The 16,066-nt window shown below is 49.3% G+C and overlaps 1 protein-coding gene across 1 annotated transcript in view; it reads right to left on the bottom strand.

The window, feature by feature from the left end:
• Positions 1 to 16,066, bottom strand: part of LOC119091775 (dynein intermediate chain CFAP94, axonemal) — a gene marked incomplete in the record, with an annotated part of 89,629 nt that overhangs the window by 37,827 nt on the left and 35,736 nt on the right. Inside the window, 1 exon segment of the mRNA XM_037214642.1 lies at positions 6,419 to 6,570. Coding sequence (XP_037070537.1) covers positions 6,419 to 6,570 — 152 coding nt within the window.

Here is a 16,066-nt window from a genome sequence, read left to right as displayed (position 1 = left end):
TTATCCGCTCCGTAAATGTGCTCCTAAATACGCCATTATTTCAGTACGTCATCGTACCTTGCACAACACTGAGAACCAGCTGACGACCCTTCTGTCCGGGAATGGTGCTCACAAACGCCGAATAAACATTTTTTCGTGGCCTTGGCCGCCGCATGCCTTATGAAATGGCAAGATGTGAATAACTCCGTTATGACGTCATGAATGTCACGGTGACCTTCAAATACTCTTCCAAATTACTCTCCCACATCTTTGCGGCCTTCAATCTCAGGAACCAAAGGGCTTTAGGTCTTAAAAAGAGCATGGCCGTGAGCTGTATCAAAATGTCTTTAATATGCTTATTTCAGTTCAAAACTCCATACAAATGTGGAACAATCCATTTTAACGAAGCCATACATCTCTGAGATAGCTTATAAGATAATTTGTCGATTGAGGTTAAGCTTACGACCAATTTCATTGAGCTTGGGTCAGTATGAAGGTCGGACCGAGGTCAAAACCAAACCGCTTTTCCACTAAAGAACGTGCTGTAAGGGGTAGTTGTTGATGCTCGTTTTCAAATTTCTTGATCACAGCAACGTCAACAGACATCTTATCTGGACCTTTTGCAGGCCAGAGGAGTTCATCACCCTAAGATGACCCGCATCAACCGTTTTTCGCCGCTGGTGCGACGCAGTCGATTCCAGCTGGTGTAATATGAACACCAGTGAAACTTTGCTTAGAACAGATTTGTAGGGTCAAGGGGTGTGTATGAGGAGGTCTGGAGGTACTCCGGATGCCTATCTGGTGCTTGACCATATTTGGCTAGTCTAACTCAAAATTGGGCACATGTGAGTTTATACAAAACCGCGTTCACATGCTGTATGCGGTTCTCAGACCATCCTGAGACATGAGACTCGAACAGCTGGTCAAGCCCACCCACCTCCACCCGACATCACCACTGCTAGACCTGATGGTCACCAAGATGACCGGTCACCGAGACTCAGCTGAGGCTCTCCCCGAGCCTGTGGCGGACCACCAACCGGTGCTCCTCCGCGCTCCCGTCCCCAGAGCGCCGGCGGTCAGTCACCACTACCGTGCGAATGTGGAAACGCGTCGACTGGGACGCGTTTAACCTGAGTCTGCTGCTCACCGATTGGGAGCCGCTCCACGCCGCTGGCGCCGCCGATGACAAGGCGACTGCGTTTATAGTGTGGAACATAAGTGTGGAACGTCGCAGTCGACGCTCACTGTCCGACCATCACCGTGACGTCACGCCAGTCCGGCTGTCCACGGTTGCGTAGAGATACCGAAGTCTCCGCAGCTATGGGGGAGCGCGACTGCGCCCGCCAGACCAGGGAGCGCTGCCGTGCCACAGAGGGGCGCCGCGCGTACCAGCGGTGCCGTAACAGAGTGAGGGGACTGATCACTCGCGCGCGACACTCCTCCCTGTGCAGCGTTCTGCTGACAACGCGGCGAGATTTCTGGAGCCGCGTTAAGCAATTCGGACTGCAGCCAGCGGGAGAGCGTGACATACCCGATTACGACATGGGCACCCGGGCGGACGTACTCAATGCCCACTTCGGCGTCCCACTCACTCGGCGTGTCTCGGCGTTTCCCCCTGCATTCAGCCTATCTACCGGAGCTTTTTGCAGCCATCAGGAGGATTACCGCGTCGAGGGCTGTCGGTGTCGAGGGCATGCTACTTTATTCAGTGAAAAGTGTTTCCCTGTAATCGGTGCTCATCTTCCACATCTGATCAACTTTTCTATCATATCACGCACCTTTCCGTCCGTCTGAAAGATCGCGCACGTTACCCCGGTGTTCAAGTTTGGCGATTGATCAGACCTGGGCAACTTCCAGCCTATTTCTATTATTTCTGTTCTATCGAAAATTACCGAGAAGGTCGTCGGCTAGCATTTCGCTTCCTACCTTCTTGACAATCATGTACTGACGCCATCGCAATATGCTTACCGTTCACGCCACTCGACGGAGTCGAGAGGCTAGTGGCCCTTGGCTGTTGAAAGTGGCCCTTGATCGACGCTGTCGGGTGGCTGGCAAGGGCTGTCGACAACGGCCATGTCACATCGATTACGATGATTGACCTTAGCAAACCCTTTAACAGCGTTGATCACGGTGTCCCCCTCAGCGAGCTGGAATGGTGCGGGGTGTCCTCGGAATGGTTCCGGGACTACCTGAGCGGTCGAAAGCTGGTGGCTGGTGGTGGCTCGGTTACCTTATCTCTTTCCCACGGGGTGGCCCAGGAATCCCTTGTCGGCTAAATTCTGTTTCTCATCTTCATCAAAGACCTATCCAGCTTACCACCCCACGGCCGCCTCCTTTCCTACGCCAATGATACCCAACTCCTTGACTTCGCTACCCCCGATGTCGTCAGCCCATCCAACCTGAATGCCCGTGTCTAGGAGTCAATTCAGTGCCTTCAAAGTTGGTTTCAGTCAAATAACCTTAAAATGAACCCCAAAAAGACCGACTTCATGCTGATCGGCACCAAACCCTCTGTCACAAAGACTGGCAACTTTCATATTACCATCTTCGGCACAACTTTTCGTCCATCATCTTCAGTGAAGGTAATGGATGTACTCCTCCACCACCACCTCACCTGGGAACCCCACATCTCCTCCCTCGTCCGGTGCTGTAATGTAATCCTCGTATCCCCGTTCAAAATCCGACATCACTTCACTCCCAAGGTTCTTTTTTATCTCCTGAGCTCCTTGTCCAAATCTACGTCTTTCCCCGCATCCTCTACTGCCCATCCGTAGGGGGTGGAGCGGCCGAGCGTCACCTAGACGGGGTGGAAAGGGTGATGCACTTCGCAGCCAGGCTAGTGAGTGGTGTCCGCCGCAGCGATCACATTTCGCCCGGTCTAGAGGCGCTCGGCTGGCGTAGTGTCGCGGATCTTGTGCACCACCGAGAGTGTCTGAAGGTGTACAGGGTACTGCACGTCCCCGGATCTCCCAATGCACTCCGTGCTCTGTTCGTAACGCGCGCCGAGTCTTCCCAACGCCAAACTCGGGCCGTTTCGGGCGGTGTCGGCTCGCTGCATCCGCCGCTCGTCCGACTGAACGCCACCCAGCGGCACTTTCCGTACCGCGCTGCCGCCGCGTGGAACCGGCTGCCTGCGGCGGCCGTCCGCACCCTTGTACCGGGCATTTTTGACTGTTTTAAATCGCTGGCGCATTGACTGAAACTGTGTATCTAAGAGTATGTGTGTATCTCTGTACTGTGTGTGGGTTCTTTTTTATTGTACGACTGGGCGCAGAGTAACCACCACGTGGATGCGCCTTAAATACCTGTAAGTGTATATACGTGAGTTAATACACCGGCCTTCTTGCCTTGTGAAGTTAGTGTTTCTGATTCCCTTCTTTTTATCCCAGAGGTCCAATTGACCCCCCCCCCCCCTCCCTAACCCAGCGCGTCGTGATCAGTTGACCTTGTATACGTAAAAAATTGGCACAAATGAGTTCATACACAGGCTTCGGTACCTTGCAAATTCAGTGTTTCTGGTTCGCTCGTTTCTGCCCCTCGTTTTTTTATAATTTTTGTCATATCCTGAGGTCTGAACAGCGTCTGTTGCTTGTGTAAATTTCCATCAAATGGCTGTACGTCATATTTTGTAAGATATTTTAATTCATGAGGGCTAGGTCTCCCTCAGCACCACACAGTAATAACAGATCAGTTTACACAATAAGTTTGACTTAAACTTGTACGATTGCGCATGATGAAAAAAGTTCTGCTGCACACGACGATGCACTTTTCCCTAACAGTCTGATGATTTCATTTAAACCCAAATCGGTGAACTCCTGGAAATTGTAAAAGAATACAGCTAAACATCTGAAATGGTAATGACCACAGGAATACCAATGAAACCCTGTCACGTATTTTGGCCGCAAAAGTATGCATGCGTAAAAACAAAACCAACGTTATTATCAATGTTGGCATACATGCATCGGAGTTCTACTATTCATTGCTGATTCCTAGGCCACATGTGATATTTTTGGACAGAAAAAGCTTGTGATGTGGCAGTTAACCGGCACTACCTTTCTACAAGCCGGTTCGCTGCCACGCACAAAATGCTCGCAAAAATTGTATTGCCGCAAAAACACAATCGTCGCTGCCTAAGCCTCACATTGGTAGCGCTGAGCTGAGCTGACCTGAGGTCAGCTGAAGTTATTCCGGCCACATTTGTGACGTGGTGAAACACGTGGCGGAGGGTTTGCTTTCCAGTAAAAGCGTTTGTATATGGCTCGCCGAAGAGCGCCATTTGGCCGCTGGCTGGACAGCGTCAGCCTGATTACAGCGCCGAGTATCGTGCGATCGCGTAACACGGTAAAGGCCCTTTCGTGATATTTCGATAAGGGCCCGGAGCAAAATGGGTTCGTTAAACCTTCATTTCAATAATGAAATGGTGATCTGGAGTGCAAGCAATAAACTACTTTCCGCACAAAATCCGATCCGAAATCCGTCCCAGCAAAACTATTTCGTGGTATGTATCTTTCGTATATCCCATTTCATAGCTGAACTAATATTTTGAAGGAATGATGCTGCAACAAAAATCACATTCTGTTACCCGATTTTCTTTTCTCATGCATGAGACCATGCAGTAAGGAGACCATGCAGTATATGTTTCAGGCAAAACTAGGCTAGGTTCGTAGGCTTCCATGGGTAGCAGAGAAATAACGCTAGGCATGGAAGTATCCACAATACCAGTGAATCAGTGGCGTCAATATAATTTTTAGGCTGCGTGAAGAAGCGCATGGCGTTATGCGTGATAACAAAAATTACGTGATATGCAAAGGGCTTTAACCCCCCGTACATAGAATTAGCGATCATTTGAGGAAATAATTATAGGGTTGCGGGGATTAAGGTGGCCCGCTTCATTCTCCATGGCGAGGTCACTACGCAGAAAAGTCAAAGAGATAGTCTTTATTTGATGGCCATCTTTTACCTACGCTTTTTGTAGCATTCCAGCCAAACTCGTTGGGAGGGGGCAAGTCAAGATTGGGACCTAACTCAATATTGGAGGGCAGGACCCCCACAAAAAATCGACACCCATATACGCATTATATATATATATATATATATATATATATACATTTGTGCATACATATGCATGCATGCGTGCGTGCGTGCGTGCGTGCGTGCGTGCGTGCGTGCGTGCGTGCGTGCGTGTGTGTGTGTGTGCGTGTGTGGTTAGCCGCATTTTACATTTTGGTATCACATTCACAAAGCCCTCAAAATGTCTAGTCGCACGCGAAGGAAAAGAGCGTATGACAATGGTGCCCATTGGCAGGAGCAGGCATAGAAGAACCATCGCTTCTTGGCGTTTAAGCCCGGTGCATACAGCAGAGCTGAGACTTCACGTCGACAAAGGATGGTAAAACGATAGGTGAATTCTGCCTAGAACCACACCTACTGTGAACGGTAGAATACCTGGGGGGGGGGGGGGGGGGGGGCGCTCAACGATGCTTTTAGGAAACCATGTTGGCTGAACAACGTACTTGCAGAAGTGCATTGGGCGGCAAAAGATTACAGAATGGTATGAAGGGTAAACCTAGCACGCAAGCCTTAGCATCGACGCATCTCTCTGAGTATGTTTGCTTTGTTACTCCGAGAAGTAAAATCAATATAATATCGTGGAGTTTTTTATATGGCCCGGTCCCAACTGCTGGCTGCTGCAATCAGGACGCACAGCAAGTTATGTTTATCCCTGAGTTTAGATGTTCCTCACAACAACCGATCTTCAACTTACAGAGCACCGATTCAATCCACGGCCCGCATGATATGGGCTCGTGCAGGAGGCAAAACGAGTTCTGAATCCAACACTGACCCAACAAGAGACGCCGTGTAGTGTCCTTCCCGGGTCACCGACACAACGGCAACGGCTTCGAACGGTGTTTTCGGCCAGGAATACTGCTTGCAGCGAGCCAAACGCATTTTATGCGCACTAATCACATTTCAACCGACCAAACCCCTCACAACCATGTGTGGATGTTGTGATGTGAAGCGTACAAATGATTGGAACTATGCCGATTAATGACCAGATGACAGAAGCCGGTAACACATTTCATACCAAACAAGCATTCAGTACCGACAGCGGCGATCATTTGTGGATGACGACGTAAACGAATAGTTTGTAACCGCGTTATTCAAAACGTACACCTAAATACAATCAAATGCGCACGGTGTCTTAAATGATAAAAATCGCGCGCCATAATGCGTTGAATTGGCTAGAGGGACAGAACAATGGCTTCAAACAGCTGCTTAGCTGTTTAAATTGCATCGCTTTAAATAACAGCTGGCAAGGAAACCACTGCCACCTAAAAGTGCTCGCCAAGCGGGCAGGAGCGCAGGGAACGTCCACAGGGACCGTTCCGATCACCACACACGCGATCGGCAGGCTGTGCGGCCGCCGCCATAGACTGACCTTGGCTGCTGCTGCGGCTGCGGCAGCCGCCTCTGCCGCCGCCTCGGCCGCCTCGCGCTCGGCTTTCTCGATGGCGGCTCGCTCGGCTTCCTCCTGCTCCCTCTGCAAGCGCACGTCCTCCTCGAGGATGACGTCTGAGAGCGCCTCCCGGGCTGCTCAAACGGAGGCGACCGAAGCAAGACGGTCGTTAGCGCCCGGCGACCGAGGCTGGTCGCCGAGAGGTGAAGGAAGAGGATCGGAAGGGGCCGGACGGCACAGAACAGAGACAATCCGGCTGCGAGCAGAAGAGACAGGAAAACAGTGCTGCAGTGTTCGCTGTGTGGAAAACCGCACAACAGCGGGAAAGCAAACAAAACAGGTACAACCATTCTGCTTAGGTTGAGTGGAAAGTTGTGGTACATATTGGATGGTAGACGTGGTATAATCGTGGACAAGGGATGGTTCGTTCACACAAATTAAAAAGTCGTGGTGATCGTATTAGCTCGAGATTATCATGTACGCGCACATATTGTCAGCTTCCTGCAGTTTCGCTGAAATCGGCACCGGCAGCCCACTCAAGGTACCCCCACGCAGCACTGGTGGAACGTCGTGAGTTTCACGAACACCGTAAAGGTTCTGAGCGTAATGGCTTTCATCGTGCCTAACTGAGCTCCCATGGGATCCTGTATCAACGTCTACCCGCCAGGATAATTCAGGCGAGTGCACATAGGGCGGAAAAAGTTGACCGTGCCAATGTACGATGGCGATATGGGCCAATGCCATGCTCAGAGATAGACAATCCCAAGCTCGTAAACTGTACTATACAAGATGACGCTGTACTGTACTGTAGGAACCAATGAATTGTAGACAGCTTTGCTCGATGCCACATAGAATGCTTAAAGAAAGACGTGGTACGCTAGTATGCAGACTGGTGTTTCAGTGGATGAAATCGATGTCGAATCAAAGGCAAACCGTATGAAGCATTTCGACAAGTAACAGAACCCAGAAAAAGCTTTTGATGATATTTTGTGGGCATTTTTACTGCACGGAAGCCAACTGAGCAGATCTGCAAACCCAGAAACCTGCAAGCTCCAAAATTCACCGTGAAGGGTTCCGAAAAGACGGAAAACTGCCAGATATTGTGTCTTATGTTAAACATCGCGGGGCCGGAAGAGCCTGTACACGATATAAATCACATCTCAAAATGATGTTCCTGAATTCGTGAACAATGAGAGCATAGCAAGTAATGGTGATCAGGACACGCTAAGCATTTGTAGACACCACGCAACATTCTGCCAAAGGGGTGGTTACTGTGAGAGATAAAACCAGATGTCTTCGAGCTTCGTCGGGTAGAAACGAACGCTGAATTCGTAAAAATAGCCGACCAGCTCGATAAAAACACGGAGACAACTGAACCGAGTCTCAGAGTAGCACCCCTCAACAGAATGCCCCTCTGAAGACTGGTTCATTTCTAACCATATCAATAACACTGCACAGGAAACCACCGTACTTTTGCCAGCGATCAAAAGCGGCGTGCAACAAAACAGTTTTCTGCTAGTATGAAAGCAAGTAAGCCAGTGGTAAGCAAGAAAACCAATGGAAAAAAACAAGGCGGGATCCAGTTGAAAATTATAATCCAGGAAGCTGACTTGTCTATGCGCATTCGAAACACGTTTTCGAGCGCTGTGCAGGCTGAAAAGTGCTGGCATATCACCAACAAATCTCGCACATTCGTGGAAACAAGTCAATCGCGTGCATGGGTCTCGATTAGCATTCTTTTGGGTGGGCCATTGCCACCGCCCTCCCTAATGTCCAATTTGCCCTCCTCTCACCCCCCCCCCCCCCCCAATTGTGACTTTAACCTCTCCTGCATTGACAGGAAGGGTGGAGCGAGTAGTGCTCTATTTGGTTCCCCGTGAAAATAAAACTTCGAGGGCCATTTTAAGTGTCCCTGGAATTTGATATCGCTTTAAAAGGAGTGTTTGGGCCATTTGTGGTGTTGATGCGCACGTCATTGTCTTCGGCGACGAAAGAGAAAAGGTGGCAGTAGTTGCCCTTCGTTTTCTTCAGAAGACAATCCGAGCCTCCATGCAGTGCAACACAAGCGTAATCACCCGCACCTCAGGACTCGGGCTGTGAACCGGCTGGTTGCGGCCGAGTGGCCGGGACTAGCACTGCTGCGTTGGTCGTGCTGGTCCGGTTTGAAACATCGGTGCCGGCATTGAGGTGATGCCGGCCCGAACTGACGGGGAAGCGCGTCCAGGGAGGGGCGGATCACGAAGAGTAAAGAACACTACGCTGTCAGGTTGAACACAATAACAACACTCGTTGGCGCCACCTATTGGTAACCCACACGACGAGGTGTTGACCCCGTGCCGCTACCGTGTTTCAACTGAAATTGAGTGCCTCTTAAAATCAAATGTTAGTATGCACCGGAATCAAGGTTCTTGATGCCTTTTCATCGAAGGTGCCGAGCAAGGATTTCGCCAGAGCGCAAGCCAAGGAAAATGTGGTGCACCTGTATTGTACCTGAGAAGTTTTGGTCCACTTCTAATCGTTCTTTTGATTGCCCACTTGCATTTGGTGTCTCAAGTAAAAAAAAAATGCAGAGGTGGCCCGAAAGAAATGTGCCCCTTGGCCGAATGCGCTGATGTAGGATTTCGTTTGAGGACAGGCCTGAGCATTGCGATGACTCCTGGAGTTATGTGTCTTGAAAATAAATGCTATAATGCGCCGACATGAGGGTTGCTGATCAGCACGCGCAAGATAGTAGTTACGCGCCTGCGCCAACTACTGCGCGTCTGGGAAACCAAAGAAACGGGGTTCGATTCCCCTTGGTGCCCGCCCTTCCTGCTAGGGTGAGGGTAGGTGACGCCATATGCCCTCAGCAGGTCAGTGCGTCGTAAAGCCCCAATGATAAACATGGCTGTTAGTGCCTGTTTCCCCCGAACAGGGTACTCCATTCCAGAACGGTCCGATCGATATTTTTTCATTGAAAGGCATACCAATCGTAATAGCCCTGGATTTTGGTGCCCTTCTAAAATTTTGGTTTTGGGCTTTGCAAATAGCCCGCCTTGATTCAGCGTCTCTTGAGAACAAGGATGATGACGCCTCGCAAGCAAGGTTTTTGCGCCTCCTCGCCCAGTGTTCCGATCCAGGATTTTATCGGTGCAGAAAGCTGAACATAGTTATGTACCTGGAATTCATGTATCTTTCAGAAAAAAGGATTAGGGCCCTTTCTGTTACCCTCTGGAATTGGGTGCTTCTTGAAAACAAATGTTATGGTGCCCCGAAATAAGGGGTTGCAAAACAAATGTTATGGTGCCCCTTCGCAAAATGGGCCGACGCAGGATTTCCTTAAGAGACAAGACATGGACGTCGTGGTGCTACCGCAATTTAGTGTCCCATAAAAATACGGGTTATGTGGTTCCGAAATCAAGGAATTGTCGCCCCTTCCCCATGAGATTGGGTGCCTCTTCGGAGCATCAAAACCTCATGGGGCCCAAGAGGAATTAGCATGGTCCCATGGCCCTTCCCTCTCTGGACCCGCCCCGCCGGGTGGTGCCCCAGGAAATGTGTGCCTGTGGAAAATATAAGCTATGATACCCGGTAATGAAGCTTGTTGGTGCTCCCTCGTGGATCAGACCGATCCAGAATTTTGCCAAGGTGAAGGGCACAGAGATTGTGGTGTCGATGGATTTTGATCCTTGTTTAAAACCAAAGTTTTCAGGAATTTGAATGGCCCACTTTGATAAAGGGCCCGTTTAAAATAAACGTTATGGCCCCCCGAAATGGAAGCTGCGATGCCCTAAAATGACCGTTTTGGTGCCCAACAGGCCAAGGGGCCAATCCAGGATTTCGTCAAGTTGGGAGGCACAACATTGCTGTATTCTGGAGATTTGATGCCCTTGGAGAATGAAGGTTTGGGGCCTGCTATGGCGTCCCGGATTTCGGAGCCTATCGAAAATCAATATTTGTGGTCGTTTGTGTTGCTTCTGAAATGTTTGGGGCCTTTTGAAAATAAAGGTCGTGTGGATCCCAAATGAAGATTGAAGAATGAAGATTGAAGAATGAAGGTGTTACTTGTACATGATACGCAGTTGGCGCCTCCTTCGCACGAGACATTTGTGTACTGGGCCTTGCTGCCTCCGAGATCTCCCCACCCAGGCTCTAAGTGCATGTTTCCTTCAAGCCAACAGGTACCCAGCAGTGGCTCAGGTAAGCACGCGAACAGGTACGTATGCTTTCTTGCTACATACAGCCCGCTACTAGACACCTAACGCCTACTCGATCGCGCCTCACGCTTCAAAAGCATTTGCAATGAGCACTGCGTAAAGTGCTCTCTGCTGCCCTTGCCCTGAGCACACGGCGTACCTACCTCCACAACCAAAGACTCAGCAAAACGATGAAACGAACTGTGCATATTATTTTTTTTTTGTTTGTTATCGCATCCATATTATATGTACCTGTATCGTGCTTATATTTCCCTTGGTCTCATGAGAAGTCGGGTTCACTGCAGCCTGGCTTACGCGGTTACGGCCATCGGTTGCCTTGGCCAATCAGCTGATCGTTCGCGCCAACCTGCCTATCGTCAAGCGCGTGAAGTCTGGCGTGTGGATGAAAATGGCATTCTGGCATGGCATGGCATGGCAAACTGGCATTCATTGTTGGTCGGGCAGGAAAGTCTCTCTCTTCGAGTTTCTCAGGCGCCGTCGTCGTTCAGCACCGGACTACAGACAAATGTCGACTTGTCGCGTGAGGGTTGGTTTTCGGAGTGTGAGATCAAACAGGAAGCATAGGTGAGACAGTAGTAATAGCGTTATTCCTCGGAGAAAAACAAGGAGAATGGAGATAGAGATGGGCTGATATTTCGACAACATGCCTTTGTTGAAGCAACAACAGTAGGCATTACATGTATGTATATATATATATATATATATATATATATATATATATATATATATATATATATATATATATATATATATACATAACTCGGCAAGACATTATGGAGGCTAGAAAAAAAACGTAAGAAACACAAATACACTGTATGTTGTTATCTAAGCCAAGACATGCATTAGAGAAAACCTGCCGCCGCGTGCAATGGCGGAACAATTAAATTAAATGACGAGAACTACCGCCACACTGCTGCCTACTAGCCAGGTACCCCCTAAATACTGATAACAACATAACACTCTGGCATTTGTCGCGTTGCTGCTGCATGTGATCGGCTGCTAGTCCCTTAACGCGTACAATACTGCGTCTCCCGTTTCAAAGCCATCTCCCGTTTTGTAGCAAGCACCACACACTGGGCTTGCCATAAGCGCACTGTGTGCTCCGACACCCAGTGCCAGGGGCTTAGCGAAACGATGAAAGGAACTGTGCTTATATAAAGCTATTATGATGATATCCGAATTGCATACCCACATGTTTATCCTATTTCCCTCGGTCTTATGCGTTCACTGCAGCCCCTCTTATGTTGTACCAGTGATCGTTGCCTTGGTCAATCATCTAATCGTTCGAGCCATTTTCATTCGTGCCAACCTGCCTGTCGCCAGGCGTGTGCGTAGTCTGGTGCGACAATGCAGATGTTCTACTAGTTTGGACGGGACAAGTTTTGAAGCACTGGAGTCTTCCGGCATTAGCCCACGGACGAATCACAGCTTGTTGCGAGGGAGTTGTTTTTTGAGGACGGGCTCAGCGTGAGGTCAAGCTACTAGCAAGCAAATGTGGAGAGAAACAAACATTGTTTTGGCTGCATTGCGTACCATGGCTTCAGTTATTAGCCCAATGAGGATTATCGTCTCACGGAAAATTGTTGTCGATACCCGATGCAGCAATGACATGACGTCTAACCCCCGTTATGATAGGAGGTGGTCATAGCAAGTGTTTTGGCACCAAAACGCATCTCCAGATCATCTAGTTTCGGAGCAGCGGCAGTTTGTGATTATCTTTCCACGGCGATCTACGGCTAGCTCGGGCGGCGGGCGGCCACGTAACTGTACTTCAGGATGTACTCAGGTGTGAGCACGATACACGCCAATTTAAGTTTCGTGTTGTCACGAGGCATTGCCTCGCAGACATAATGTAAAACTACAAAGTACGGTCTCGTGGAAAATGGGACCTCCGGCATGCAAGCAACACAAAAACTAGTACCAATCGTGAGACCGTGTTCAGAACACTATACTGGTGTACTAGGTTAAGCTCTATCCTTATTAAACTGGAAACGCCAGGAGCGGGGGGATGGCATCAACCCGCTCTCCCCTGTCCGTCCGAGTTACGCAAAACGGCGAACCAGGGAAGGGTTAAGACATACGGCGAGCATAGGTACCTAAACATACGTATAGCACACGTGCAGAACGGATATTACTATCAACATCACATATTTCCTGAGCACATATAACATAACATGCATATGTAGCATATGTATGCATATGTAAGCATATATATGCATGAACATATGTAACATAACATGAACACACAATTTTGCACAGTTTTGCACACCGATCTGCGGGTGCCGAGGCTGTCCCGCTTTATCGCTTCGGTCACAACTCGGCCGGATACTCCAGTGGCCAGAAAACTTTCACAAGAAACGGAAAATCGCACGGTATGCTGTCATCTTTGCTGAAACATGCACCGAAATAGCTCGTCGCTGTCAGTCACGAAAATATATCTAATGCCTGTAATCACTGGGTGTGGCAGTGTTTTCGAGATGCAAATATTGTTGAAGGTGTATTCGCATTACGCTGCCATGGGGCTGTCGTTAATGAACGTGGACATGCACTGACGCTAATTTTCTATAACAAATCCGATCGACTTAAGTCAAAATGACCTTTCGTTTTCTGACCATTCTGGACCGCTGTTTGGCGCAAAATCTGATGCAGTTTTTATACTTTTTTGTACTGAATTCGCAACATGCACTTAAATATGCATGTATATATGCACACCCACACCCACACCCACACGCACACGCACACGCACGCGAGAGAGAGAGAGAGAGAGAGAGAGAGAGAGAGAGAGAGAGAGAGAGAGAGAGAGAGAGAGAGAGAGAGAGAGAGAGAGAGAGAGAGAGAGAGAGAGAGAGAGAGAGAGAGAGAGAGAGAGAGAGAGAGAGAGAGAGAGAGAGAGGAGAGAGAGAGAGAGAGAGAGAGAGAGAGAGAGAGAGAGAGAGAGAGAGAGAGAGAGAGAGAGAGAGAGAGAGAGAGAGAGAGAGAGAGAGAGAGAGAGAGAGAGAGAGAGAGAGAGAGAGAGAGAGAGAGAGAGAGAGAGAGAGAGAGAGAGAGAGAGAGAGAGAGAGAGAGAGAGAGAGAGAGAGAGAGAGAGAGAGAGAGAGAGAGAGAGAGAGAGGAGAGAGAGAGAGAGAGAGAGAGAGAGAGAGAGAGAGAGAGAGAGAGAGAGAGAGAGAGAGAGAGAGAGAGAGAGAGAGAGAGAGAGAGAGAGAGAGAGAGAGAGAGAGAGAGAGAGAGAGAGAGAGAGAGAGAGAGAGAGAGAGAGAGAGAGAGAGAGAGAGGAGAGAGAGAGGAAGAGAGAGAGAGAGAGAGAGAGAGAGAGAGAGAGAGAGAGAGAGAGGAGAGAGAGAGAGAGAGAGAGAGAGAGAGAGAGAGAGAGAGAGAGAGAGAGAGAGGAGAGAGGAGAGAGAGAGAGAGAGAGAGAGAGAGATATATATATATATATATATATATATATATATATATATATATATATATATATATATATTCCAACTTTACGAAGCAGATAATGATTTATCCATGTTTTGCTGAGAATCACAGCAGACTGCGTAACTGGTCTTTTCGGGTGTTTTCTGGATAAAGCTGATCGCAGCTTTCGCTTCTTCTCGCGCGCTTGTTTTCGATGGCACCGCAGCTCATGATACAAGGGAGATATAGATTGCCATATTGCGTGATCCGGTAATACTTACATCTCTCAACGCGTCATCTTTCGTTGGACATGCTCTGGAATGCCGGTCTTAGGCAACGTCGATATTGTGGTACGTTTGTAAACTTGGAAATTATATCGTGCCTGTTCTTACATGAATCTTATACCTCCATGCATCAGTTTCTGTAATGCCGGTGTAGCGCAAACATGCTACGTACATATCGCAACACAGACATAAGGATTTATGCATTACATATACTCATCATTGATAGGCAACAGCGTTCACCCGCGACACTCAAAACACTCGATGCTCTGGTGCTCTCCCTTGCCAGCACAGAGCCCGCTGATAAGTACGCTGCCCCCCTACAGCGAAGTGTCCCTCACGGTTTCAGGGGCCCCGACCAATAAGGCCCAGTAAGCCAAGCGCCCGGCCTTGACCCTGCTTGGGGAATGGGTCCTCAGACCCAAACCGACACGGAGCCGACTGCTCGGTTCTGGTGGTGTGTGATAGAAGTAGAGGCCCTGATCTTTTCCGGAGGCACACAATCGGCGCAAAGGGCACTCGGACAGGCATTAAGGGCCCGGGTCGCTGGACCGGAATCCCTAAAATGATCTCCGTCGGGCCCTTCGGAGCCAAACATTGGGTCTTAGATCGTCTGCCTCCAGAGCCCTGAGGCGGAAGGACGGCGGAGGGCACGTGCCCCTGTGCATCTCCTGCGTGCGCCACTGGATATACCCGAGCGGTGAGTACGACCTCTGAGCGACCACAGTAGTTTCCCGGTTCCCTTTGTGTCCACGGCTTGAAGGACGGAGCACTAAGAAGCTGTGAGCGCCCTTAAATACCAGTGTATCCCTGGCGGCTAGGAACTCCCGACTGAGCGGCCAGAGGGGGTCCACGAGCTCACCAAATGGGACTTCCTGGGCTGCTAGACGCTGATAAGGTACTGTGTGAGCTTCAATGTGGCAACTTTTGGTTTTTTTCCCATTCAGTATCGTCATTTTTCGGACTTCGCGGCCCCAACAGGAGCCGGGGGGTTTCTGGATCCCTCAACCTTCTCGCCCCTTCAATAGGCAGACCCCAATAGAGTCTTCGGCCAAGACTTGGAGTCCAATGTATTTTCCGTTTGGGGCTGCTGGGCCTTTGCGCCCCCTTTCTCATTGCTTATCGGCTACTATCGATCCACAGGATATATTGGTCCTCTTTCTGACGCCGAAGGTCCTCTGACCGAGACGGTGGACCTTGGATCGAAGCAGGGCCACTCACCGACGCAAAAAGGTCTCAAGCATGGCGGGTGTAATAAATAGCACTACGTGGACATCAGTAAGTGTTTTGACGAGGCATGACATAAGGGCGTCCTACTCAAGTGCAGAAGTTATTGTGGTTTGTCAGGAACTCTCTTAAATTGTCTAGAATCATATCTTCCAGACTGCAAGCAGACAATCAAGGCACACCACAGTCTAGCCACCCCCAGGACAATACGTGTTGGATGTCCGCTATGGTCGGTTCTGGGATCTTTCCCTGTGCTTATATATCTGAACGACCTGGCTGACAGGATTGACAATGACGTATTGTTCTTTGCCGACGACACCGCACCATACACAGTACACTCACACGACCCAGCGGCCACAAAAAGGTCACTCCAACACGACTTACATAACATGCAAGATTTCGGTAAAGACCTGCTCATCACGTTCAACGCCACGAAAACAGTTCAACAAACATCCACGAACAGAATCACACACAACCCTCCGCAGCTGGCCTTCGATGGCCAACCAATTCTTCCCGTTACAAAC

The sequence above is a fragment of the Pollicipes pollicipes genome, unplaced genomic scaffold (assembly GCF_011947565.3).
Source record: "Pollicipes pollicipes isolate AB1234 unplaced genomic scaffold, Ppol_2.1 Scaffold_3447;HRSCAF=4054_pilon_pilon_pilon, whole genome shotgun sequence".
NCBI lineage: Eukaryota > Metazoa > Arthropoda > Thecostraca > Pollicipedomorpha > Pollicipedidae > Pollicipes > Pollicipes pollicipes.
This window is presented reverse-complemented; position numbering and strand designations above follow the sequence as displayed.